The 25,147-nt window shown below is 35.8% G+C and overlaps 1 protein-coding gene across 8 annotated transcripts in view; it reads left to right on the forward strand.

The window, feature by feature from the left end:
* The window catches only part of AKT3 (AKT serine/threonine kinase 3), a 150,598-nt gene that overhangs the window by 20,032 nt on the left and 105,419 nt on the right, over positions 1–25,147 (forward strand). For 4 of the 8 annotated variants that reach the window (XM_072927273.1, XM_072927272.1, XM_072927275.1 and 1 more), the window contains exon 3: positions 7,660–7,734. The exons of 3 other annotated variants lie outside the window; for them this stretch is intronic. In XM_072927273.1, coding sequence (XP_072783374.1) covers positions 7,660–7,734 — 75 coding nt within the window. Of the gene's footprint in view, positions 1–275; positions 6,392–7,659; positions 7,735–25,147 lie in introns of those variants that run through there. One more of the 8 variants, XM_041714823.2, reaches the window with a different exon arrangement.

The raw sequence follows: 25,147 nt of genomic DNA on the forward strand, positions 1-25,147 counted from the left end.
CTGTGTACCTGTTCTCACCTCAGCTAGGTCAATCAGCTTATGCCTCTGTGGGAACCACTTCTTTAATACCATCCCTGCTGTAATAGTCAAAAACATTATTGAGGTCAGCAGCTGTGACTTGGAACTAGGTTCTGAAAAAATTCTAGGACTGGACTAAGACCTCAGAGTTTTAGGGCATGATACAAATGAGACTGCAGATTGAGATACTGAAAATAAGCTTTTTTTCAATAAAGAAGACCAGAGAAGACCAGAGAAGAAGGTTTTATAACCACTCGGTGTGCTATCTTGGTTGTCTTTTGTTTTCTAAGAGGAACAGTTGTCCCTTCATGAGCATCTCTACACATTGTAGACAAAACAAGAGGCTTTTTTTCCATTAAAACATGGAAAGATGTTGGTAGCGAGTGGGATCTGTTTGATCTCCCAAGTTCTTAAGAGCAGTTTAATGTCAATTGCAGGCAAAAAATTGCTTAGTTCCAACATCACAGGCCTTAACTTGCTCTGGGAGGGATTCCTGCTTCCCAGGGTAGGACTCCATCAGGATAATAGAGGCAGGTCTGTTGAGGCATGCTTAGATTTTGGTTCAATCTACATAGGAACATTTCCAGAGCTTTGCTTTGGATGCAGTCATGTGTGTCCCTATGGACTTGGGAGCTCCTCGGCAGTGGGAATGGATGAGTGGTGGTCACAGTGTAAGCCACAACTTGTAGTAATTGATAATTGGGAGATTTGTTTCAGATGTATACTCCTTATGTGTAATGGTGTACCTCTAGTCTCATTTTTTCCAGTGTTCTTTAATACCATCTCTGACTAGTACTACTTACTCTTACTCTAGCTCTCGGCTAGTCTATGTTGTTATTGATTCCTTCCCTTTCAACTCAGGGTGTTGTTATAAAAATCTAAGTAGATTTCTTTATAAAAACTTAAGTAAATTTCTTTGTAATCAGATCACTGCAACTGACATTCATATACTGTACATTTTTAGTTTGTAGTTTGCTTTCTAAGCGAGTGCTTTGTTAAAAACTGATAGGAAGATAGGAAATTAATGTGTAGATGATAAGAAAACACATTGTCTTTTACTAGATCTTCAGAAGATCACTTAGAAATTGATGACTGTCCGACTTCAGGAGTAGTCTTCCCAAAAATATTGAATTACAATATGGTAGCATATTAACTGTGTAAAATCAGAAATTTCCCTGATTCATTAGTTTTTACCATTTTTGCATTGAAATTCCAAATTGTGTAATCCTCAGGTATTTACATTTGAACAGTTGAAGTGCAAAAAAATTTACTGGGCACAGCTTCCTGATAGTCTTTTATCAACACTGCCACAATAAGAAAGCTGCTGTAACAAGAGCAGTCTTCACATTAGCAGCTGCTAATTAGGCTGAAGTACTGAGAACCACACCACAAGCAAGAGATTTGAGGGCTACTTGATACAAATGTTCTGTATTTTTGGTTGGGATAAATTTATAGACATCCTAGTTCACAGTGAAGGAAGATATGTAAGATGGTAAATGATATAAAAAACTGGGCCAATAGTACCTTAAATTTGGCACTCAGTGTTGTGGAAACTTGAATTTGTCCAAGTCACAGTTTCCCTCAGATAAATATGAAATAGTATTGTTACTTCACCTCAGAGATTTCCTGAATGTGAGTTTGTTTATCTTTGTGAAACTCCAAAATACCTTACATTACAATATTCAAGCTTTCAAAAATATAATTTTATATAATTGAAATATATTTTTTGTACAGGAAGCAAAATCAATCTAATAGTTGAAGTTTAGTCTGAATGAGAAAAAGTGGATTTTTTTGGTCTTTGTTTATCCTGACACATTGCAGAGGAACAGGTAAAATCTGTTAGGTCGTACAAAGAGACAACTTGTTAAAGAAAATGGAAAAATCTTAAGGTTAGTTCTTTTGTTAGGCGTCTTCCAGAGAGACTGGAGGAAACCCTTGAACAATGATCCTTGGGAGAGTGTAATCTGTAGGAACATTACAGCATCTCTGCCTATGCTTGCATGCTTTTGATCTCATGAAACTGCAGATGGATTAGTGGTATAACTTTTGCACACGTAAAAATTCCTTCAAAGTAGTGTGCTTCTATATAGTGTCTTTTGCTTTACTTGGAGGCTGGTATTCACTCTGTTTTCAACTGTGTTGGCTTTTTTAATATCATGCCAGTTTATGCATGCTGACTAATACATTGGAAACTTTTCTGAACAACTTTATTCTTATCTTGAGAAACAGCAGCAGCTACTATATTTTAATTAGAAGCTTGCAAAGTTGCCCCTGATGCTCTTCCATGTTACTTGAAACTGAAGTGGAAGCTGTTGCTGAAATGGGGGAAGTGTCATGTCCTCCCCTAGCTTGGTTGTGTTGGCACTTGTGCTCATAATGGTGACATGGTGAATCATGCCAGGAAATTTATCTAGCTGAAAATGAGTCTATTTTTATTGTCCTAGCTAACTTTCAGATGGATCATTTCCCTGACCTGACTCACCGTGTAGCTGCACAAACAGTAGAGCTGGCAAACACGGGAATGGGAGAGTGGAGGGGGGCAGGACAGCTCCCTGCTAGTGGCAGCCCCCACCTTTGCAGGAGTGAATTGGCTACAGAACTGCACCTAAAACTTATATTGGTCACTACCACAGGACTGTGGCACAACTAGTTTGTATTTCAAGATGGTTTTCTTTGAAATTCATGTTTAGAAAAGGACCATTGAGTTATTCTGTGCTAGTCCTAAATGTGATTGAGTTTAAAAATGCCACCAGGAGGGTTAGCTAATTCCTATTCCTGTGTGTTTATAGTTTTTAAACAAACAGAAACTTTTCACAGAAGAGTGAACTAATGTTCAGGCTAATGTCTTAAGGAACGTTATGTGGCTCCTTTATCTAAATAATAGAGTAGTTTTGTAATCTTCTTGTGCTTATAGCTTGAAAGGTGTTTAAAAACAGTATTTTAACCAAAAAACTCTCAAGGTTTATGATAGATGGGAATTCTTCTGAGGCTAGTGAGTTGTTGTCTTCTAGGTATTACTCCAGATTAAAACGATATTTGATGGTTTTCAGAGTTCGGAATATTGATAGTGTGTTGGTGGACAATCAATGAAACTTCTGGTAATGTTAATTTGTGAGAGTCTTGAGTTTTCTGGTAGATATTCTGCTACATTAGGTAGACTTCTTACAAAGTAGATTTTGTCTGAACGTCATTTTTTGCAATGAATACTCTGTTCCTGGGTTTGCTTGGTTATATAACAAAGTTTGAAGAAGGATCACATTCTTTGATTTCGACTTCCACGTGAATATTTAAGATGAATTTTTGTTGTAAACATTGTATTTAAGATCCCTTTGAATGGTTTTCAATCTCAGGGTCTTATACTTTTAATTGATACCAAGTGCATAGGATTTTATGTGGACTGCTGTTGGCACACAGAGGCTTATGTAAAGATGATGAACATTTCCTTTTCCAACTATCCTTGCTCCAGAGGAGTCGGGGACTTGCTGTTATTTGCAGCTCTGTGAACAACCATGCTGGTGTTAGATGAAATACAAAACTTTCTTGGCAAATGAAGCAAACTAAGAGTCAAAACCCCCAAATGAAACCAAACCAGCTGGTTTTAGGAATTCTTTCAAATACCTTGTGTTCCCCTACATCCTCTCCAGGATGAAGATCCAAGAAGTTAGCTGCAGATATTATTTAGTCTACAAATGGACAGCTGGGGAAACAGTTATAGCATGTTATTTGTGGTGTATAAGAGCTGTGTAATACTTACTAATGTATTTGTCTGAGGTGTGTTTTTTGTGCCAGCTTCCTCTGTGTCCATATAGTCATTAATAGATAATCACACAGATGTTGAGTGCATTGGTGGTGAGGTTTTAAAGAATCTGCTGTAGATAGGTAGTAATAATAATACCAATAATAATAATATTAATACATTACTATAGTTATCCTCCTCCTTCAATAATAAAAACTTGACCCATTGAAATAAGGTCACATTCTAAAAAATTCTAACATTCATAGGATATTTGTGTCTTTTTGAGGAACATATTTCAATAATTTAATGTATTCTTGCATAAGAATATAAAATCCAAATTTGTGTTAGTTTGTTGTAATGAATTTTCCTGTAAAAAAGGTAACAAGTTGATACTCCAGAGCAGAATAAAATAAACAGGGACAAAAAGGCTCTTTATTGGGAGGCAACATGAGTGCAGCAGCATCATTGTGTAGTCATCCCGAGTGTGTCTGACATTTCCTTATGAAAGGAAAGTATCTCTATGAGTTTTGGTGGATAGAAAACCACAGATTGTTGTATTCAGTGAAATAATTGTCACTGGTAAATTACCTCACAGTAAGAATTTGTATTTTTGTAGAGTAAATACAGTTCTGCATTATGGCTTTGGCATATTAATAGTCTTTCCTTTATTGCGATCTGCTATATTCCTTAAAAGCCATCTGTGGTTCGTGAGCTGTTGATATCAATATATTTGTAGCTTTAGCATAGAGGAAAGTTTTATATTGATTGCATGCATGGTTTATAGAAAGGGCAGCTTACCATGATCTCTTGTCTTTTGTTGATTAACATTTAAAAAAATGTCATCTTTAGAATGCCTTAAAAATCTGCTTTTATTTCTTCACTTAGAGTGTGATACTTTGTTTTTTTAACACACAAAGGAAGAAATTAATCTATTTTAATCTTTCCTCAGAATAGATAAATATTAGGAATCACTCTCTACTGAGAAATTCCATGCATCATGATTTAACCAATGTCTGAGGAACGCAGTATTGTTGTTTAGAGCACACCCAATAGGAAGAGAATGGTGTTTGAAAATGTGCCATCTGAAGCACAAAAGGTTTCAGAGTGCATAAAGTCTTGCAGAGATTTAGAATCAGGAGGGTAGAACTCAGTAAAGTATGTGAAGTTTACTTAAGTCCTCACTGTGAGAAAAGAGGTGTCTTTTTGTAAATCTTAACTGCATTGATATTTCTTTTAAACTATAGAATGGTGTGAGTTGCTGGGGAGCCTGGGGCATCAAGCAGGTACCAAGAGCACTAAAGATCAGGAGAACTTTCTCAGAATCTGTTTTAAGGATAATTTCCAAGGAAATAGCCTTTCATGCTCATGCTGCACTGAGCAGCACTCTTTTTTCTGAAAGAAAAATATGCATTGATGGTCTCAGCTTCTATTTCTACTGTAGTTAGAGATTCTGTTCCTAGTATGAAATTGTAGAAATTGAAGAACTGGTAATGTTTTCAAGGTATTTTTTTCTTTTGGTTCATACTGTAACTCTTACTGGATATTTCTGGTATAAAAATCTGTCATTAGTTTTGTTACACATTGCCCTTGGCCACAGCTGCTCTCTGGTCTTATTTGAAAGAGTTACTGGTAAATGCTACAATATTTGTGTGCCTCTACACAGCTGATGAGCCTGTTGAGATTGGTAAAATGGGAAGGATACAGAGAATGGAGAAATTTAAAAGCTGGGTTAGATAGGCTGGGAAAGTGAGCAAATTTGGTATGGAAATGAGGTACCTCTGTTGCTGGACACAACATCAAGGATTTATAAAATGGAGAAAATTTTAACGTGGTGATAGGGTTTCAGAAAAAAAATACTGAAAGCTTGCATTGCAGGGACTGGTAATTTTTAATTACTTAAGGCATGAAGTGTCTGAAACAAACAAGAATTCTATGGTAAATGCAGTAACTTCTGTAATGCTGCAAAGCATCCTTGTCTTTCAGTGTTTAGAAGATAAAGTTAAACCCATTATTTTTTGTTTGGGTTTTTTTTTTTTGAGTGCTTTGTTTACAATGCTATTATATAATTATAAGGAAAAAATATAGACAAAATTTTCCCCTTAAAACTCCCAGATCAAAGTCTGCACTGGAAAGTAAAAGAATACAAGAAAGGAATAAATTTATATATCTCAGTAGTAAGGTGCCTGTCATCTGGGGATTTCAATAAGGAGCTAGCATTACAAACTGGCAAGGCAACAGTTTCATTTACCAACCAAATGAGATATGGTCATAAAAATCCATGTTTTAAAGACCAGGGTGTGAAACTTCATCTCAGATATTGCTTTCCATCACAACATATGGATTTGAAAGCTGGAAATCCAACAAAGGTACAGACATCTAAATGCCTTTGAAAGCAAATGCCTTAGAAAAATACTATGTATTAAATGGAATGAATTTATAACAGATGCCAAGATTCATTAGACAGCTCAAAAACCCCTTGGCTCTAAAGTTATCCAGAAAAGAAGATGGAATTATCATCTGGAACATATGTTAAGAATGAAGCCAGAGCATCTGTCATGGAAAACATGCCACTGGGCATCTGGAGGAACACACAAAAAGCACCAGCTGAAAGAGTCTCTCCATCGTACAACACCAAAGGTAAAAAGGTTGTGGGACATCACACTGGATGTGTGAGCTGATGAAAACTGCACAGGGCTTTTTGGCTCTTTGTGTTTTTTTTTTTTCAGTATTATAAACTGAAGAGTTTTAGGTTGTTTTAATATTGCAGATAGCAAGGAGTGGTTAAAAGTAGAAAGTCAGAAGTAAAAAGTACAGGTTACTAAGTAGAGTGTTTAATTATAATGCATTTTAGTTTATTTTAAAATTTTTACTGAAAAGAAAAAGAAGAATGTGTAGTTAAGTAAATCTTCAGATGCATTCCCACTGATTAGCTTAATGCATAATAGAGCATTCAGGATTATTTAAATAAAATCCAGGCTTATTTTATCCAAGTAACCTACAGTTGATGGCAGTACATGGATTACCTTTTCTCTGAGAGCACTTGCTCTTATATTTTTCTACTTTTTTCACTTCATGGGAGTTCTAGAATTTCTAAACCAGCATCTCTTTGCAATATAGTATTTTTTAACTTGCCCTACTATGAGCCTAATGTTACAAGGTTTGTATTAGAAACAGCAGAATTTAAATTTTATGAAAGACTTTTAGTTGAAATGGAAGCTTTCAAATCTGTTATCTCAATCTGTCTCTTGCTCATGTGTTATGCAAAACATTTTATTAAATATAACGATTTCAACAAAGTTTGTCCAAAGTAAGCATTCAGTAATATCTTAGACTTGGTAGATAGAATTGGTTTGTGTTTTATTTTCCTCTTGTGATATTCAGGGGGGGAGAAGATCTCCCAAAAAGAGGTGTGGGTGTGTGTGGGTGTGGGGTTGTTACGGTTTTTGGTTTTTTGTTTGTTTCCTTGGTTTCCTGGGGAGTGTTCTTTTTTATTTGTTTGTTTCTTGTTTTTTTGTTTTTGTTATTTTGGGTTGTTCGTTTCCCCCCTCCCCCTCACTGAATCATCTCATTGATCCCAGCCTAGCACGTGGGAATGAATGTATTGTGTGAGAAGTTCCAACAGCTCACTCTCCTAGATTCATCTCATGATTCTAAGCAGTGAACTAAGACTGTTACTTCCACTTAGCAGAATAACAAGTTTAGTCAAAATGAATAACTCTTCAAACATTTCCAAAGTTTATTGATAGCTGGAGCTTTTCTGCTTCTTCCACTTAGAGTGTTATGGTGATAATTTATTAATACCTCATAAAGAAGAGAAAAGCTTTCAAATGCAGTTCAACTGTACTTACAGGCTCAATGTCGAGGAGACAAAATTTGATTTTATTTTTCTTCTTAAATATTTACAGATAGTATTTTTATCCCGTTTACACATTTGCTGTTGATGGAGCTCAGTTCAGATGCCTTCCTCTCATGCACTGGAGGTAAGGTATCTATCTTTAGTCTGTCCTGCAGAACCTGCACAGTCACGATTTTCTACTTCCACTGATTCTGTATCTGATTTATTGTGGAATTAGGTCCAGTTAGGATTGTAGTTAAAACCAATAAATTTTGTCAGAGGTTGTCCGTTCTGCCAAATTCAGAGGGGATTTCAGTTATGTTATATAAAAAAAATTAATCCAGCACATTCCAGAATGTCTCTCCTCCTTTTGTTTCTGTGATCATTTGCTCTTTTGTGTGCATAGCAACTGAAATTTCTGTGATCCAGATTGTAATAATGTAGTTCTGGTAGTATTGAAGGCAAACTTGGAAATAATGTCTCTGGCAATAAAAGAAGTGAAAAGACATTGTGTAATATACTATTTCAAGTTATGTGTTGCCTAGAGGTTTGAAATGCAGTTGTCCTGTGCTCACTGCTAAAGATTTTTGCTCAAGAGTACATAACAATAAAAAATTTTCAAGAGCTAAAAATAGAGGATTACTGTATTCTTTGACCTGTGGTCAGAGAGTTGGCAGGAGTTGCCTTTTATTGTTTGTTCAAGGTTTGTTTGAAGAGAACAATTATAGGATGATCATTAAAAATATTGGCATATTTTTCAGGAGCAGAAGATTAAAAATACTTCTTTAAGAAAGAGTTTTAAAGTGGATTGCACTAAAAAAAGTAGGAACAAAAAGTAAACATTGTTTAAATTCTAATCTGAATTCCATTTATTGAGGAAGTGGTTGTTTGTTGAAATTGTGTATATTTCTGTGCATTTTCATTGTAGTGTTTTGATACAAGACACTACAAAATCTAATTTAACATAATCTTGATCTCTTTAAAAAACCCTCCATGTAGATATCCAGTAGGATGAGAAGAGTCCTTGATGGATTTTTTTATCAAAGACTGTATGAAGACCTCATCCCCTCATTTTGATGCACGGTCAAAATCAATCTAGTCATACAGGGTGATAGTTATGACTTAGAGGGTTTGCCAGGTTGATAGCTTTGAGTGAGTGGTTCTCTGGTATTGAACTTTGGTTTGCACAGATGAGAGTATGTGGGTTCCCACTGTACAGCTCTGCTGAGTTTATGCCAGATTTTTTGCTAAATTAGTTCTGTAATAAAATTGGAATGTTTCAGTCTTTGTCTTTCTGCTGTGTAGGGTCAGCATGCCTACGTTGTTTTGTCCTTGTCCCTGACTGAACTTTATTCCTTTCATAACTAGTTTGAGATGTTGTTTTGGGAATTGCCTGTGAAGGAGGACTGGCATTTCCCTCCATTTTCCCTTTGGATGTACTGCTGGGTGTAGATCACTCATGCTCCTCCCAGAAAGTGTTTAAAGCAAAATAAACTTTCCCTTCCAGACACATGTTTCTTAAAACCTAGGTAATCATTAATTTTATGATGTTTATAATATCTGATAAAGTGACTTATAAATGTTGTACCTATGATGATGAAAGAGTGCTTACTGTGTATAAAAACTTTTTATTGAACAAATGGAGATCTGCAGTGTAGATACTCTCTATAAGATAATGGAGAAATGTATCACTTTCTTATAAACCTCACCAAGTTGGGAGAACTAATACAGTTGTCCTTATGTTGTAAACTGCCTACTAAAATAACTAGATAAGTGCAAAAATACTGGTCTGTGTTTCCAACAAGGCTGCCAATTGAGATTATGTATTGATACATTTTTATTTGACTTAAAACGTATCATTGGGAGAAATTTTGAGTGTTAAAATTGTGCGTCGCCCATTTTGATGAGGACTCAAAACCAGAGTAAGTCCATGCATGGTGATTATCTTGGGTGTTCTTGAAAGCTCCAGTTACTATTAGATACAAAGGTCTTCTGCAACTTAACAAACTTTATTTGGACCAACTTTCTACCAACATGTAGCCTAAATTTCCCTGCTGATCGTTTTTTGTACTGCCATCTGTAGATGTGAAGCACAATTAATCACTGTCCTCCTTATGAGACTTGCATATTTTAAGATTATTATATTCCGCCTTCCACTTACTCTGTACCATATTCTCTGTTCTAGGATAAGCCTTGTTATTTTTAGTGTACTTCAAACTTGCTATTTTCTTAATAATAATAAAAAAAAACCCCTATACAGTCTGGTTCTCTTAGGACCTTTACCAATTTAGTGGCCCCTCTTTTAATTTGTTAGTCCTTAAAATTTGTAAATGCTGATATTTGTGAGATTTTATCTTTGCTGGATAAAAGAATGAATTCGTATTTTAATTCTTTTTTCCTTGATTTGCGTACAAGATCTTTGTTAATACATAGCATGATGATATTTTTCTCTTCTGTTATTTGTCTTTTTTGTAGCATCATTGCATTGCTTGTTTTTCACAGATTTTTCTAAGACAATCAAATTCCTAAATCTGGACTATTGTAAAAAACTCTTGATGTCTTGGCATCTCCATACGTGAATGATTTGTAACTGGATGATTTTTTTTTTACCTTTAGAATGTTTATCTTGCTCTTTATTATTCTGTATCTCATTTGCTTATGCCAGAGGTATTTTATGAAGATGTACTGATCTGTTTTGCGGGGTTTTATTTTTTGTTGGCAAATAGCTTTTTTTATTATACCCAAATAAATGGTCTCTTCAGAGTGCCTGTGACTGTCAGCTCACTGATCAGCTAAAAACAATTTAATAAAAATAGAATTCAGAGAGTGAGAAATAGAGAATTATTCTTCCTTCCATCATTGAATATGTTAGAAAAAAAAAATCTAAGGCTTTTAATCGGTGGTGACATCAGAGTGATCGAGGATATTTTGATTCTTCTGGGAAGCTGTGTGAAAAATATTCATATACCTTTTTTAATCTGTTGATTTCCATGAACTGTCACTGTGTTACTATAATTTTATCTTTTATTAATACATCCTATTGCATTTAAATTTGTCCATGACTTTTTTGTGCTGAGGATTTTTAGTTTGTTTGCTTTTGTATGTATTATAAAGAAAGCTGAAAATAGTATATGACTGTGAGTTTTTAAATATTTTAATATTTGTTTCTATTTTGGGTGTTTTAGTAATTGCTAGTGTTCTCTGAAGAGACAGAGGACCTTTTAAAATCAAAATAATGTATGTTTGTGATGTTTTATTCCTTGAGAAAATAAAATTTTGTTTGCTTATACGAAGCTTACTATTTCCACTGGAGGAAAATAAATATAGTGATATTCTAAACTGTCACAGGTGGTGAAGGTACCCTGGGCAATGATCTACAAAATCTTTGAGCATTGATCACCACAGAAATCTTGCTTTGATAAAAGATTAGGTGGTCTTTACTTGTGATCCCTACTGTCCATTTTGGGAGGATTACAAATTCTCTTTAAAAGTGAGTCTGTGCTTAGGTGGGATGGATATTTCAGTGCATTTGCTTCTGTTTGAGAAGTTGGCTTTCACGTTTGTGTTAGTGCTAATTTTAAAGAGAAAATACATATATATTCCATTGTTTGTTTTTTCTTTGTGTGAGGATATGTGGTGGTTTTTTTTTTGTTTTGTTTTTTTTTTGTTTTTTGTATTGTTTTTCTTTTTTCTCATTCTTGCTTCCCCGTTCCCTCCTCACATTTACTCATTTGTTTGGAAGAAGGGGCTCTCTTCTGTAATAGCCTTGGGCGTAGAGTTGATCCAGCAGAACTTTTCTGCTGCTATGGTCTCCTTGGCCATTCCTTTTGTTTTCCAGCAGGTTGTAAGTGTGATTCTATAGGAAATAAACTTCTGAAGCGCTTCCCCCCTTCCCTTTGCCTTGCCCTTAGCAAACAGACTGTCCGTATTCCTGAGCGGTGGTGTGTGCAACGTTTCCTGCATGTGTCATGGCCATTCAGGAGATGCACCTTGTTTTTTATTGGGAAACTTGCAGGCAGTCTTCTGGCTGACGTCTCTGCCAGATACCTCAGATCTTAGAGCTTGGGCAAGGTAATTCCTGGGAGAGCAGCCACACGTGGCTGGCTTCTATAGCACAGTAGTTCACCTTGCTCCATTTAGCAGCCAGACAGACTGCAGCACCTGAGGCGACTGAAGAGGAGATAATCTTCTTACAACCCAGAACAAATTCCCTGGTAGAGGAGGATTCCTCCAGGTTCTGCCCTATTAAAAGGTGGGGATTTCCTGCAATGGGAAATCTTGCTCTGACAAGATACCTACATTAGCAGGAATTTGCACAGTAGTTGAGACCTAAGTGCGGAGTTATGGAGGTTTTTTTTGGTTTTTTTTTAAGAAAGGTTTTCTCCATAAAGCAGTAATTTTTGACATCAAGCTCACAGCTTCAGCCTTTGGGTATCTACAGAAATGTTTGGGATCCTAGCCCCCAAGCTAGATCAGTCAGGTTTGACTTGCTGATCCCAGATGCCCAATATGTGGGGGTCTAGGAATGTGTAGCCAACAGTAAACTCTGTTTCTGATAGATGTGTGTTCTGATTTCCCTTCTTGCTTCTCCCAGTCCCAGCCCCCAGCTTTGCCTGATCGCCATCATCTGGGACTTCAGACAGGATACATGCTTACATTGGTAAGCATGTACTTTTGAGGGCTTGGATTATTTTGGAGATGGCGAGTGCCATGTAATGCTAAAGTGAAGATATGAAACTTGGTGGTATGGTTTTTCTAGGAAGTTACTATACACTTCCATGCAGATTTCTACTTAAATTCATTGTACTCTGTCTTCTTGTGATACAGTTTTTGTTGTAGCATGGGATTTCACACTCCTTTTGTAGTTTTAGACTCACATTCCCTACTTATTAGGCAAATTGGGTGTTTTAATGTGGTCCTACAAGTGCTTATTAAAGCTATTTTTTCAACAGCTGATCATTATTTCTCCCCTTTTTATTTTTTAAATTTCCTTTTTTTTTTTTAAATTTGAGAAAGCTAGCCAGCAGAGATTTTATTTCATTTGTTCTGTGTAAAGTAGTAATTTCCTTTTCCATTCTTTGTTCTTACAGCCCTTAAATGCTTAGAAATTTGTTTTCAGTTGCTGCAAGTAGCCTAAAAAAGTTTCTGTCTGTTTTATTCTTACCTATGGATGTAGCTGGATGCTCTGTTTATAGTGCCAGACACAATAAGGACTCCATAATCAGCTAATGCTTTTCCAGATGAGTCAAGTGTTTTGGGAGTGTGAATCAGCTTGGAGACCTATTTCTCAATTTTGAAGTCACTCATCTGAGAAACATGAAACACAGGAATAGGAGAAGCAGGACTGCAAACTTTGCTGATAATGTATTTTTAAATTTTCATAAACGTATTTCAAAATTAAATTGTTTTTATTGGATATAAGTGCCCAGTGCCCCAGTTGGCATTGCTTTCAGCAATCTAGATGCTGCTTCTCTTTAATGTGTGCTTTGACTGCATGCTGCGTAAATGACTTTCCTGGAGGAAAAAACCTTACATGAACAGTCTTTTTGCAGTTTAACATTGTAGATTTTTTTCTACAGAACATAAGCACACTGATATATACACCACCACTGAAGTAGTTTAAAATGGTGATACTGGAGAAATTCTGAATCCCGACCTAATTAACTTTGCGGTAGCAAATTTTGCCTTTTCTGCTTTTAGAACTCGTTTTGATAGACATAATTTATTCAGAAAACATATACAGGAAGACCTGCGTTTTTTATTCCCTTCTATATAGTAATATTTGCTTAATGGTATATGAAGATATGTTTGTGAATTAGTACACTTTCACAAAGTACAAATTAAAAATTAATTATATTTTCAAATATTCACTTGTTTTATCATTTCTGAAAGGTTCTTTGCTGTTTGGTACAAATGTCAGCACTATGAATATGATCCTTGTATTGAGAAATATTTTCATATGCTGCTGTAGTACCTTAATTTTTTGCTTCATTGCCATTAGATTTGGAAGACTTGAAACCTGATGGATGTGATGATAGACACAGATAGGAGGTAAATGCTTAGTATTCTAGTTGTCAATATTTGGGGTGGAGAGGAAGGACCTGGGTAAAGACCTGTGAGTAAAAATAATTTCAGGTCACATCAGAACTGCAGGTTGTGTCTTGTATTTCATTAAGGGAGTATAAGGGAAATTGATAAAAACTATTAAACATTTAATAGATCTGTAATGATAATACATTTGTTAGTGAATACATAAAAAAAAAAAACCATTATTGAGCTTCAGATATTAAAATGATGTTTCTAAGACCAGACAGGAAATATGTTTAAATACCTGAGAGGTCCCCTAGAAATTTTTAGTATTGTCATATATATGAAACTGTGAGCATATCTTAACATTTTACATGTACAGTGAAAGACTGCATAGATAAACGTCCCAAAGCCTGTAGTAGCTGAATCACACCCTGTGATGTTACTCTAGAATGTAATTGAATGCATGTGTTCCATGGGAGGGTTTGCCTGCGCAGGTCTCTGATGTCTGTGCTGAGCCTGGTTGAGGTGGATTTGAATCACTGCCAGAGCATCACCAGAGCATTTCTCTGGTGTATTACAGGCTTACTTCTTACAGTGGTAATTTTGCCTTAAAATTATAGATTTCCAGATGATACAGCACTGCATTTTAAATACACATGCTCTTGGAATTTGAGGGTGAAAAGTAATAGCAGAAAATGGAACAAAGGCCGGGACCTTGCAAATGAGAGCATCCTCTGTCTCCCGCCTGGTTCTGGGTTCTGGTTATGGATGCTTCCTGCCCGTGGCTGGTGCCTCTCACGGACAGAAGAGCCGCGTAGCTCCCTTCATCTTGTGGGAGTCCAGGGCTTCCCTCTGGCTGCCCTGGAAGGTCTGGGACCCTGGCAGGGGGTCAGGAACCCCCCTGTACAGAGCCCCCAGAGACACTGTCTCTGATCTCTGTCCATGGAAAAGAGTTTTCAATCTTACAGGATGAATTACAAGCTCTGAGTGTTTGATATAAGTAATAATTAAGTGTGGCACTGGTGCAAAAGTAAAATTTTAAGATTCTAGATAAGGGGTCCAAAGGGGACAAGATGGAGAAAATTGGGTGTGTTTTGTCCTTTTTCTCCTTCTTCATGCCCTCCATGTTTCACTGTAGTGTTGGCATTTTTCTATTGGTTTAGGCTGGGGACACACTGTTCAATGTAGGTGATAGATATTGGCACATTATTGTAAATATAGCACAGGTAGTTTCTGGTATATAATGTTTGTAACATCCCACTGAGGGGCAGAGCCCCACACGCTGCCCTGCAGAACAAACCTGCGGCAGGGCAGAAGAACATGTTAGAGATAAGCAAGAATAAACAACCTTGAAAACCAGCACTGATGAATTATGACTTCTTCTTTGGCAATGGGGCAGAAAGACAGAGACTTTCTACAATCTCGGAATCATCAATACCTCAGATTCCGACACATCTCAGCAGAGTTTTGCTTGAATTCAGCCCTTGTGACCTATGCCGGTGGCTGCTCAGAGAACTTTAAAATAAGTGTGGATCAGGCATAGCTACTGTTTTCACCAGTCTTCTGCTGTTATTGTACCTGAATTAGTAAAATCTTCGTTAGTAATGCATTTTTTTTTCTCTCTCTTTTTTCCCCTTCTCTCTCTAGTCACCAGCATGTTGCAACATCAATACCAGAATTTTGCATCCCTAAGGGTAGGGCTCCCTGTTTTTCTGAAGATACTGCTCCCCTGCTGAATGTATTAACGTTTTGTGAAGTCTGTGATGTTTACACCTTGGAATATCTCTAACTGTTCAGGTGCCTGCCCTCAAATAATATGGAATTATGCTTCTGTAGTTTACTCACAAAATTACAAGGTTATGTAATTTTTAAAATGTGCATAATTCCTTTAATGGAAATTTTAAAGTCTACTGTTCACATAATTGCAAACTTGTAGAATACAGACAAAATCATAAAATATTCTTAAAAATGTGAAGAGGACAATTTATTGCTTACTTAGATCTGTGAAGGAATCTTGTAGTATATTGGTGGTGTGTATTCCAGAAATACTGTTTCTCTAATTCAACACACCTTGAGAACTGGTGATAAAAATCTTGATGTGAAGCACACTTTCACAGCAGAAGAGTGCAGGTGCAAAATGGAAAAGCAAGCATTTTTTCAAGTGGCATTGATTGTTTTCTGTGCAATATGTAGGAACACCAGAATATTTTTAGATGAAAAAGATTAAAAAATTATCCATTGCATTTGTGATAGCCTATATGTTTGGGTTAGTTACTTATCATTTGCAATATCCATGAAGCTATCTTAAGCATCCTAATTAAGTTTCAGCTTTTCAGAGGGCGGCTGGGAGGCTCTTGTGCAGTTGTGGCATGGTGATGGGGTGTGTGCAGCACAGCTGCTTTCTGATGTCAGTCGCTATTTCAATGACATGAAAGTGGGAGAGGAAGAGCAGTGAAAAAGGCAGACAGTTTTTAAGAAAAAAAGTGTCATCAGTAAGCAAATTATTTTTGCCTGTTTTGTTTTGATTAGGATATGAACTAACAAATAAAGTCTGATTGCTACAAAAGAAATTACATCTGGAGAGTTTAACTGGGGCACTTTCAGAAACTTTTTGGTGAAGTGTGTCTTTTTTTGCCCCCCGTGCTGGGAAAAATCTGGATTGTCTTTGGCAAAAATCTTGGTAATGCACATAATTCACCTGGCCTGCAAGCAGAGCAGAATCCTTTCCTCTAAGAGCTCCCTGTTTGTTTGGGTTTCAGTTTGTGCTGTGTTCAGTGGAAGAATGATGGCTTTCCTGTGGAAAATGGGAGTAGCTACATGGGGTAACAACAGGATCCATGTGTAAGGCGCTAAATACTTGATGAACAGGGTGAACATTCCTGGGTTTATTTCCTCCTTCTGTAAGCATCCTTTGGCTATACTGATGATAGTATGGTATCCTTTGGGTTTTTCTTTGGGTTTTCTTGGATTTTGTAGATATGAGTTGAAAGAAACACAGAAAATTTCTAATGATCTTTGATCTCAAAAGTGTGAGGTGAAAATTGTTTCTTGAAAATCTTAGGATGGACTGACAGTTTCCTTTTGGGTACATCAACCCTGGTACGTGGAAAGGCTGGAAAAGTGAATATGTGGGCATTGGTAATGAAGGAACTTTCTGGATTTTGTTTGTTTGTCTGTTCTCTTTTCCAAAGAAAATCAGGGAATTGTGAAACTTTGGAGGGTCTTTATATATTAAAAAAGTGGTTAATTAAATTAATGAAATAGGTTTTTGGCCACTAAAAATCTGGACAATGTTTATTAACGGTTGTCATAAGATCACTGATTTGGAAGTGATAAGATTGTTGCTAAAAAATACCAAATAAAATTTTATGCAACCATTTAAAATGTGGCTTGCATACTGACTTTGGTTTGTTTATTCATACACTTAGAGCAGTCAGAATCATAGTTGGTTTTCTATGGCTTTTTATTGCATCTCTTTGTCTGAGCTCAGAAAAAGCGAATTAGATGATTATGGTCAACATTAAAATTTGCTTTTTAAAAATACATAGATGTTAGCACACACCATTTCGGTTAAAAAATAAGCTTGTTAAGAGGATATATGTACTTTTTAATGTAGCCCAACTATGTTATCTTCAAAGCAGTCTTCAGGAAATAATACATGCCTTTGTGAGGATTTCTTTTGAAGGTAGGTATGATTTCTATCTGAGTGTCATCTTCTTCAGAACATTCCTAAAGAGATGTGAATCAACATCTGCCCAATTGAGGGCAAGGAAGCAGCTTTTCTGTCTTTATACCTGTGCTCAAGTGTTTCGAGGCTGGTTATTAGAAAAAATATTGTGGACTCCATTTTATATTTCAGGTAGAAACACATATAGGTGCATGCTTTTCATACCAGACTTTTTTCTTCTATATGGGAAGCTTAATTTGCTTGCATCCTACATGTCGTGAAACATGTAGGATGAACACTTAAAAATTAGTAGTGCTGCCTGCAGATGGTCCAGTTAGTGTGGGTTTCAGTGTTGAGGACAGTTCCCCTCAAAAAAAGAAAAACTACTTGGAATTATAATATGGGATTAAGTGAGCTAATGGGTGGCTGATATTAGTGGTTTGCTGCTTTTAGCAAGCTTGTCTAGACAGTATGTATTTTCTTTTAATTTTTAAGTGTGATTAAAAAAATATTTACAGTACAGCAGTACTATGAATTTTCTAATGAATTTTCACACATTCATTTTTCTTTTTGTATTGAACCTCTTTTCAATATTTACTTTAAAATAAATTTTCTGCTCTCATAATTGCCTTGGAATATATGATGCTATAAAAATTATGTTTGGATATGATAATGTTGTATTATGATTTGCCCAGGATATTTTGTATACCAAACTATACAGTAGCAGATTTAACTAGAAATACTGCATAGTGACACATTGTACTTTAAAGTATAAACATTTATAGAGAAAAGTAGCAGATGATAGAAATAAAATTCAGCATCCTTTCCCCCCTTTCCCCACTCAAGTTTTTCCGTTATAAAAATAGCAAACATTTTTTCTTCTTTCTTTTCCCTTTCCCCTTCCCTTCTGCCTTCCAATTATTTTAAATTAATTATGGTATCATTACACACAGAGTTAGGGTTTGTTAATTCAATTAATTTAAAAAAAATTCTTGTCTGTAATTTTAAAAGAGTGAGTTTATCTTAAGTTTTGGCTTAACCTTTAGAATTGGTTAGCAAAACAGACAGTCACAGGAATAACTTGGGCATCTTCAGAACAGTTGGAAAATGTATTCCCATTTTAGTGTTTCCTTATGTGTGTTCATGTATGTATAAACATGATTTATACTGCCTATAAAGGGCAGTTTTGACAGTGATAAGTACATTCCTCTGAGTTTTGAGGAGAAAATAATAAATTATTGAATTGTTTTGCTGTTTATGGTGACACATTTTATCATGTTACCTTAAGAAAATGTTGGTTGAAACATAATTGTTTCACCCTTTTCATTGAATGCGTTGGTTGTTCATTGAACGTTTAGTTGTTATTTCTGTGCAAAATTAATGGCTTTATAGTATTGTTCCTCAAGGAACTCTAAATACAAGCCTTCAGCAGTGATGTAACCTCTTTCTCTTCAGATGTTTGATTTTACAGTGAAGTACAAATTTTCTTCAAGGAGCTCTATACTGATGTGCCTAATATTTTTAGGAATTGAGAAGTATAGATTGTAAAATTAATTTGGTTTTTATTATTTTTTGTTGATACCAAGACTGAAACTTTAGTGTTTTGTGATAAAAACATTGAGACTGTTGATGTGCCTGTATTAAAGCAACTCTTCCAACAAAAAGTTGTTGGAATAGATTTTGCAGATTTTCTCTAGCTATCACAACAAAATAAATCAGATTTGTGAATGACATCTACCCAGACTGTCATAGTTTGTTGTGAAGTAGGCTTGACCTTGTAGTTTACACGCTGAACCTGGCATTTTAGTGGGTACTGTTAGCTTAGGTTATATAACATTGCTTATTGATGCCATATCCTTGCAACTTTCCCTGTATGTTTTATGGAATATAAGGCAAATATGGAATGACTCAATTCTCATCATGCCCGTGTCAAGATTAAACATAATTCTCACTGTTTTTTCTGACCTGAGGTGACAGCTGAAAGCTGAGCTCTTCTGTGTTGATTCAATATATTCAGATCAGCAGAGACTGCTGATCTGCTCCAATTCTTTATTGTAAATGGATCACACCATGTGGTTTTTTTGTTGGAATTCATTCTCTTTAGGTTATTCCTCCTAATTAAGGTAACTGGTATTTTAGTGTTGCTGATGTATCCATTCTGTGCTATATAAATATTGTCTCCGTAGCATTTTTGTACTTGAAAAAGTAATATTAATTTAAAATTAATGGTCTTTTTTATTAATAACCACATATGCAAAAAAAGGAACATCTGCCTTCCAAATGTTATTCAATGATTGTAATTAAAAGGTTAAATAAAAGCTGAGGCAAGCTTTGAATTTTGAAGCATTTGCAACAGCTAGTAGTCTGACTTTCTGCAGACATTTTTGTCAAAGTTGAAAAAGTTAGAGCTAATTAATTTCTTGGGAGACATATGATGAAATCGTAGGTGTGATAACATATTTGAGTAACATATGGTCGTTATGGGGCACCTTTCTAATGACTGAGCACCAAGTTAAATATAGACTTTCCATTTTTTCACTTCTATTAGTGGTTCTTTGTTACTACAATTTAAACTCATCTTCTGTTGTGCGTGAAGTAGGATTCTTTACAAGTTTGTAAGAAATTTAAAAAATATTGCCATGACAGTGCTGCACCTTGGTTAAATTTACTGAGGAAGATAGTTAATCTGTGACAGCCTTTTGATTTTTGTGGCATTAATTGTAATTATGTGCATTTTGACATCTACTTTATAAAATGTGAAACTTGCCAGAAAATGTTTAGATGCATGTCCCAAAAGTAGAAGCATAAAATATTTTTGAGAGATTGGTAGAAAATGCATGTTGCTCTCCCTATATGTAATATATTGGAATTTACTTTAATCAGCTATTGTACTATATTATGTCATAAAAAGGAGGACAGGTATTTTTGGAACACTTTCTGATTCAGTCTACATAACCCTAATAAACAGTATTTGTTTCTTGAGAGGCAGTTCTGCTGTTCCTTAGGAAGCTGTAAATAAAGATTGTCAGAGAGTAAACAAGTGTTCTATTTTGTAATTAAAGTACTCAGAAGCCTTACCTCATTTTAAGTTTCATTTATTTATTGTAATGATCTAGGGCAAATTTCAGGCTTTGTTATTTCAGTATCAACAAGCAGAATGAGAAATTCAGGACAGAATAATTTCGTGGTGGTGACACATGAATGAGGAAGGAAATAAAAATGTTTCAGGTGAAAATAAGGAACAAAATGGAAGGAGAAAGGTGGGGTGGTTTTAGGTAGGGATGGGGAAAGTAATGGATGCATGAGAAAGCTGCTGATTGTGGTGAGAGAAGAAAAAGGATGCATGTTGATGGAGGCTAAGTGGGAATTTTATTCTGAGTTGAATAAAAATTGTTTTACAAGTCATGTTTTTTCTGTATTTCATTATGAACTGAAATGCAGGCTGTGGGTTGGCTTCTTTTTTCTTTTTTAATGAAAATTACAGTTAATTTGGTTCCTAAAGGAACTCTGTTGCTCATAAATTTTGCCTTCCTGGAGAGGATGCTGGATTATCACAGCATCTGCCATCAGAGTAGCTGCAGCTTCAGTTTTGAAGCTTTATCATACAGCCCTTACTGTGACTAGAGAGCAAAGAAGGTGTCAAAGGGATTTTAGCTCTTACTGGGAGTATAGTAGCAATTGTTATTTGGATGTGGCCATCTATTTCTTACAGGAGAGTGAAAAAACCATGCTGATACTTAGAGAAAATCTCATACTGCTGGGAAGGAGCAAATGGGGGGGGCGGGGGGGGGCGGTTGTGTCTTGATATCGGGGGCATTAGTGGAGAGGAAAAGAGCCTGAAGAAGACAAGACTTCTGCGGTGCTGTGGGTGTGCCCTGTTCATGCAGCCAAGACACCCAGCAGCATGCACAATATCCTTTGGGCGTTCCTTCCTACAGTGATTACATTTCTCTTTCCCGCCGTTTTTGTAAAAATGAAGCTTTAATATGTTTCTTAGTGTGTGCAGTTTTTGACTAACTAAAATGAACTTTGTGAATAAGTTCCTCTTTTGGTGGCAGGAAGTGATGAGTACCTGTTGACAGTACAGGTAGAGCGATGGGGTGGGGAGGCGGACTTAACATTCATTCAGTTCACACTTAATGTTCAATTTTGCTAATCCTGATGTGCTGTGTACATGAGACAACTGTATGTTTTTATTTTAGCTGTTTACTACAGGTGACATTTGTATGTTTTTGTTTTAGCCTGTTTGCCTACAGGTAGGTGTGCTTAATTATGGAGTGCTCGCATCTGAAATCATTGATGTTATACTTCTAAGGCATGAACTGTGGGGCCAGATGTGATGAGATCAGGGCTTCAGCTATTCACATATTTCATTATTTATTGTTAAAGATCCCTGAAGCCCAGAATGGACTAGTGATCAGGGCAGAGGGTGTATGTTAAAAATCTAACTAAAAAAGAAAAAGCATCTTGAGGCACATGATGAACTCTCACATCTAAACATTTTTGGATGCTTTCATGGCCATCTGTAGGGGAAGGATCATTGATTATGCATCAGCCAGATAAAAGAGATCATTCTGATACACTTCTTTTTTCACCAGATATCATTTTACTGCAAAATACTATGGTATATTGATTGAATGATAAAACCAGTTTTTTTAATGGATGCCAATAAAAACATACTCTATAAAGAACACAATTATATGCTACAGCAAAAGGTTGAGTTTCTCTTAGTGGTTACTGATAGCTAGATAAATCATAGGAGGAATGAAAATATTGATGAATTAGATTTACAATAAATCAACGCCAAAACAAGCCCCCACTATTGGTGAGCTTTTCTTCTGAGTTGAAAGACTGTAAAAATAATATTGACAAACTACTTTCCTACTTAAAAGTTCGAATGTTCAGTTGAGTATTGTTTAGCCTTAAGTTATGAAACTAACACTTAAAAAAAGAGGTATACAAAATTGTTTGTTTTGCATAGGCAAATTTGCCTTCTGCATTTGTATAGGAAGATAAAGTGTATTTTATTGAGAATACACATCATACCAGTTAAATTCTGTAACATGTGGAATGAGCACTACCTTATGAAGAGACATGAAAGACAGATCTTCCATAGTTTCATATGAGAGACGGATATAATGTAGAATAAATTCCTGTTCTGTTGCTGATCACTGTGTTAGAGGTGTTAGATCAGAGTATAAGCTTAATTTGCCTGATATGAGCCCCATAATGTAATTTTTTTAAAAGGAATTCAGAAGAGCAGAAAGCAAGAAAGCATTATTATTAGTTTGTTTGTTTTCTCTTTAAAACAGTCTTTCAGCTTTGAGAATTGAAATAATTCCAAGCACTCAAATGTTAAAATACCACATTTGGCATATGACATTTCTTACTAAGAAGCAGATCTGTGTTTGTAATTTTTCTGTGGTTTGGGGTTTTTCTTAGGGCTGGGTGTGAAATATGAATAATTTGCAATTTTTTTTAAATTTTCAAGAAAAAAGGTATTTTTTTATTCCAACTCTTTGTTACCCATTGAAAAAATAAGCAATTGCAGAAAATATATAAGGAAAGTTGCTCATTTTCTCTTTAGGTTTCCCTCAACAGTCCAACACTGAGAGATGCACTCATGTATTTTTTATTCTATGTGAGCTGGGACAATTTCTCTTACTTCACAGTTCTCAGTTTTTTGATACTGTGATTAAATACTGTTACCAGAGTTGCCATTAAGACTGGGGGTTTTCCTTGTGTCATTGTTGTTGGATTTTTTTGTTTGTTTCTTTGTTTGGTTTTTATGTGGTGTTGTTTGTGGTTGTGTTTTTTTTTTTTTTTCCCTCCTCTGGGGAAATCCCTAGACACAGAAATGACAGAAATGCAAGAAAAAGTACAGTATGCCTAAAGTTACTTTTTGAAATGAAAGGATGAATTAAAATGTAGGTAAATAATAATATAACAAGGAAAATTAATTGTCACATGTATACACAGAATTAAGACTATTTAATATGCATAGGCAGTAAACTTTCTAATAGGTAACTGTGTGTTAATGGCCTTAAATTCAATGTATATGCAGGAGAATTTTAATACACATTAGACATTATGAAGCAAAGTTGAGTCCAACTCTCAAATAAGGAATAAAGGAAATACAGAATAGTTTTTTGCTTAGTAACAGGAGCAGAGTTTCCATGCTAATACATATGTATCTGAAGTGATATTTGTGTAGTCAGCTTTAGTTCTGGCATTTTTAAAACTTTTTGAATACTTATCAGCCTTTGCTTTGGATGTGACTTCCTATGTAAAAGCCAGCTGAAAAGTAACTGCATTTTGTGGAGTTATCTCTCAGCTTGGGTTAGAACAGACATTTGCACTTGAAACATGTAACTGCAGGCTTTAACAACCCCTTATCTGCCCTTGCCTTCAAGATTCATAGTATCTTGATTCTCCTTCTACTCTTCATTTGCATGCTTGCAGTCCACATCCAGTCCTCTTCTTTCTCTGGGTTTTCTCAGAAATTTGTGAGTTCCAGCTGTGGCTCCATGCTTTCAGCTCATTTCTGTGACACTTTAGAATTTCTCTCAACTTCTAAATGTTCCAGCCATCCAAGTACCCACTCTGGCCAGCTTGTTCTTTTTATCACTGGCTGCCCCATTGTCTCATTCAGAATTCTGCAGTGCATTTGTCCTGGTGTGAATTATTCCATGTGGACTGCTTCCTTCATCTCTCTATTACCTAGACATCATTAAAGGCAATACTTGGAGTGCAAGGAAGAGCCCCTCTGCTCTCATTCTGTTGCAGAAAACTGATTGTCAGAAGGAGCAATTGCAGGAAATAACAATCAGTCTCTACATCGGGGAAGGGAAAGTGGCCTGTGTAACACGCCTTTGGAGAACTGGGCTGCCAGGCTCAACAAGGCTTATCCTAGCAGATGTGGAGTATATGTATCTGTATATAAATATTAATATTAATAACATATGAATGGCTCTGCCTACAGACATCTCTGACATCCAATGAATTCTCTGCCAGATGGCAAATTCCAAGTCAAATTTCAGAACCTAATGATTGTACATTTTTGACAGAAAATTTATTATGATGCCTTTATACAATAGCATGACAGTGTACCTTCCCCTAATTCCGTGAGAAATAACTGACGTAACTTGTTTCAACTTGCATTCAGCTTCAGATAAATTAGTGGAAAGGGTACCTGTAGGTGATGTGGGAATTGGCTCAGGCTGCTGAGGTCACTGTTCAAGCAGGTGATGTCAGCCATGCTTCTGTGTGCTCCTTCATACTTTGAATATGGGGATGCTGCCCTTTCACAATCTCAGATTTTGTTCAGGAGATTGATATCTGTTACACTGTGAAGAAGGTAGGTAAAGAGGTTTAACAATCTTGACATATTCTTCTCATAAAAGCACAAGGTAATTTAAAGGAAGTGATTTACACGGTAAGGAAATGTTTCAAAATACAGACTTGTAATTTAAGTGCATATAAGCTGAACATGAATATTCTGTTTATTTGACAAAAAAACACAGTAGGTAGATCAATACAGAGCTCAAACAGCTTTTAAAATGTCAATGTGTTCTTAAAGTATCTATAAAGTACATACATACATGTAATTATTTATTTGGAATAAAATTGCCTAAATTTTGATAAATCAAAACCTTAAAATTGTTTAGCACCAAGTATAAGTTTTGAAAATTATTTCTAATATTAATTGTGCAAAAAAAATATGTAGTGATAATTTCTTGATTGCCCCAGAAGTCCAGACTTGTTGGTCTGTCAAAATGTGACTGTGTCTGGTGTGACAGCGTAGCTAATTGGCACACGGAGCAGGAGTATGCCCAGCATCTTGTTCAGCACTGTGGAAGTC

Source organism: Taeniopygia guttata, chromosome 3, assembly GCF_048771995.1.
Source record: "Taeniopygia guttata chromosome 3, bTaeGut7.mat, whole genome shotgun sequence".
In the NCBI taxonomy this organism is placed as follows: domain Eukaryota; kingdom Metazoa; phylum Chordata; class Aves; order Passeriformes; family Estrildidae; genus Taeniopygia; species Taeniopygia guttata.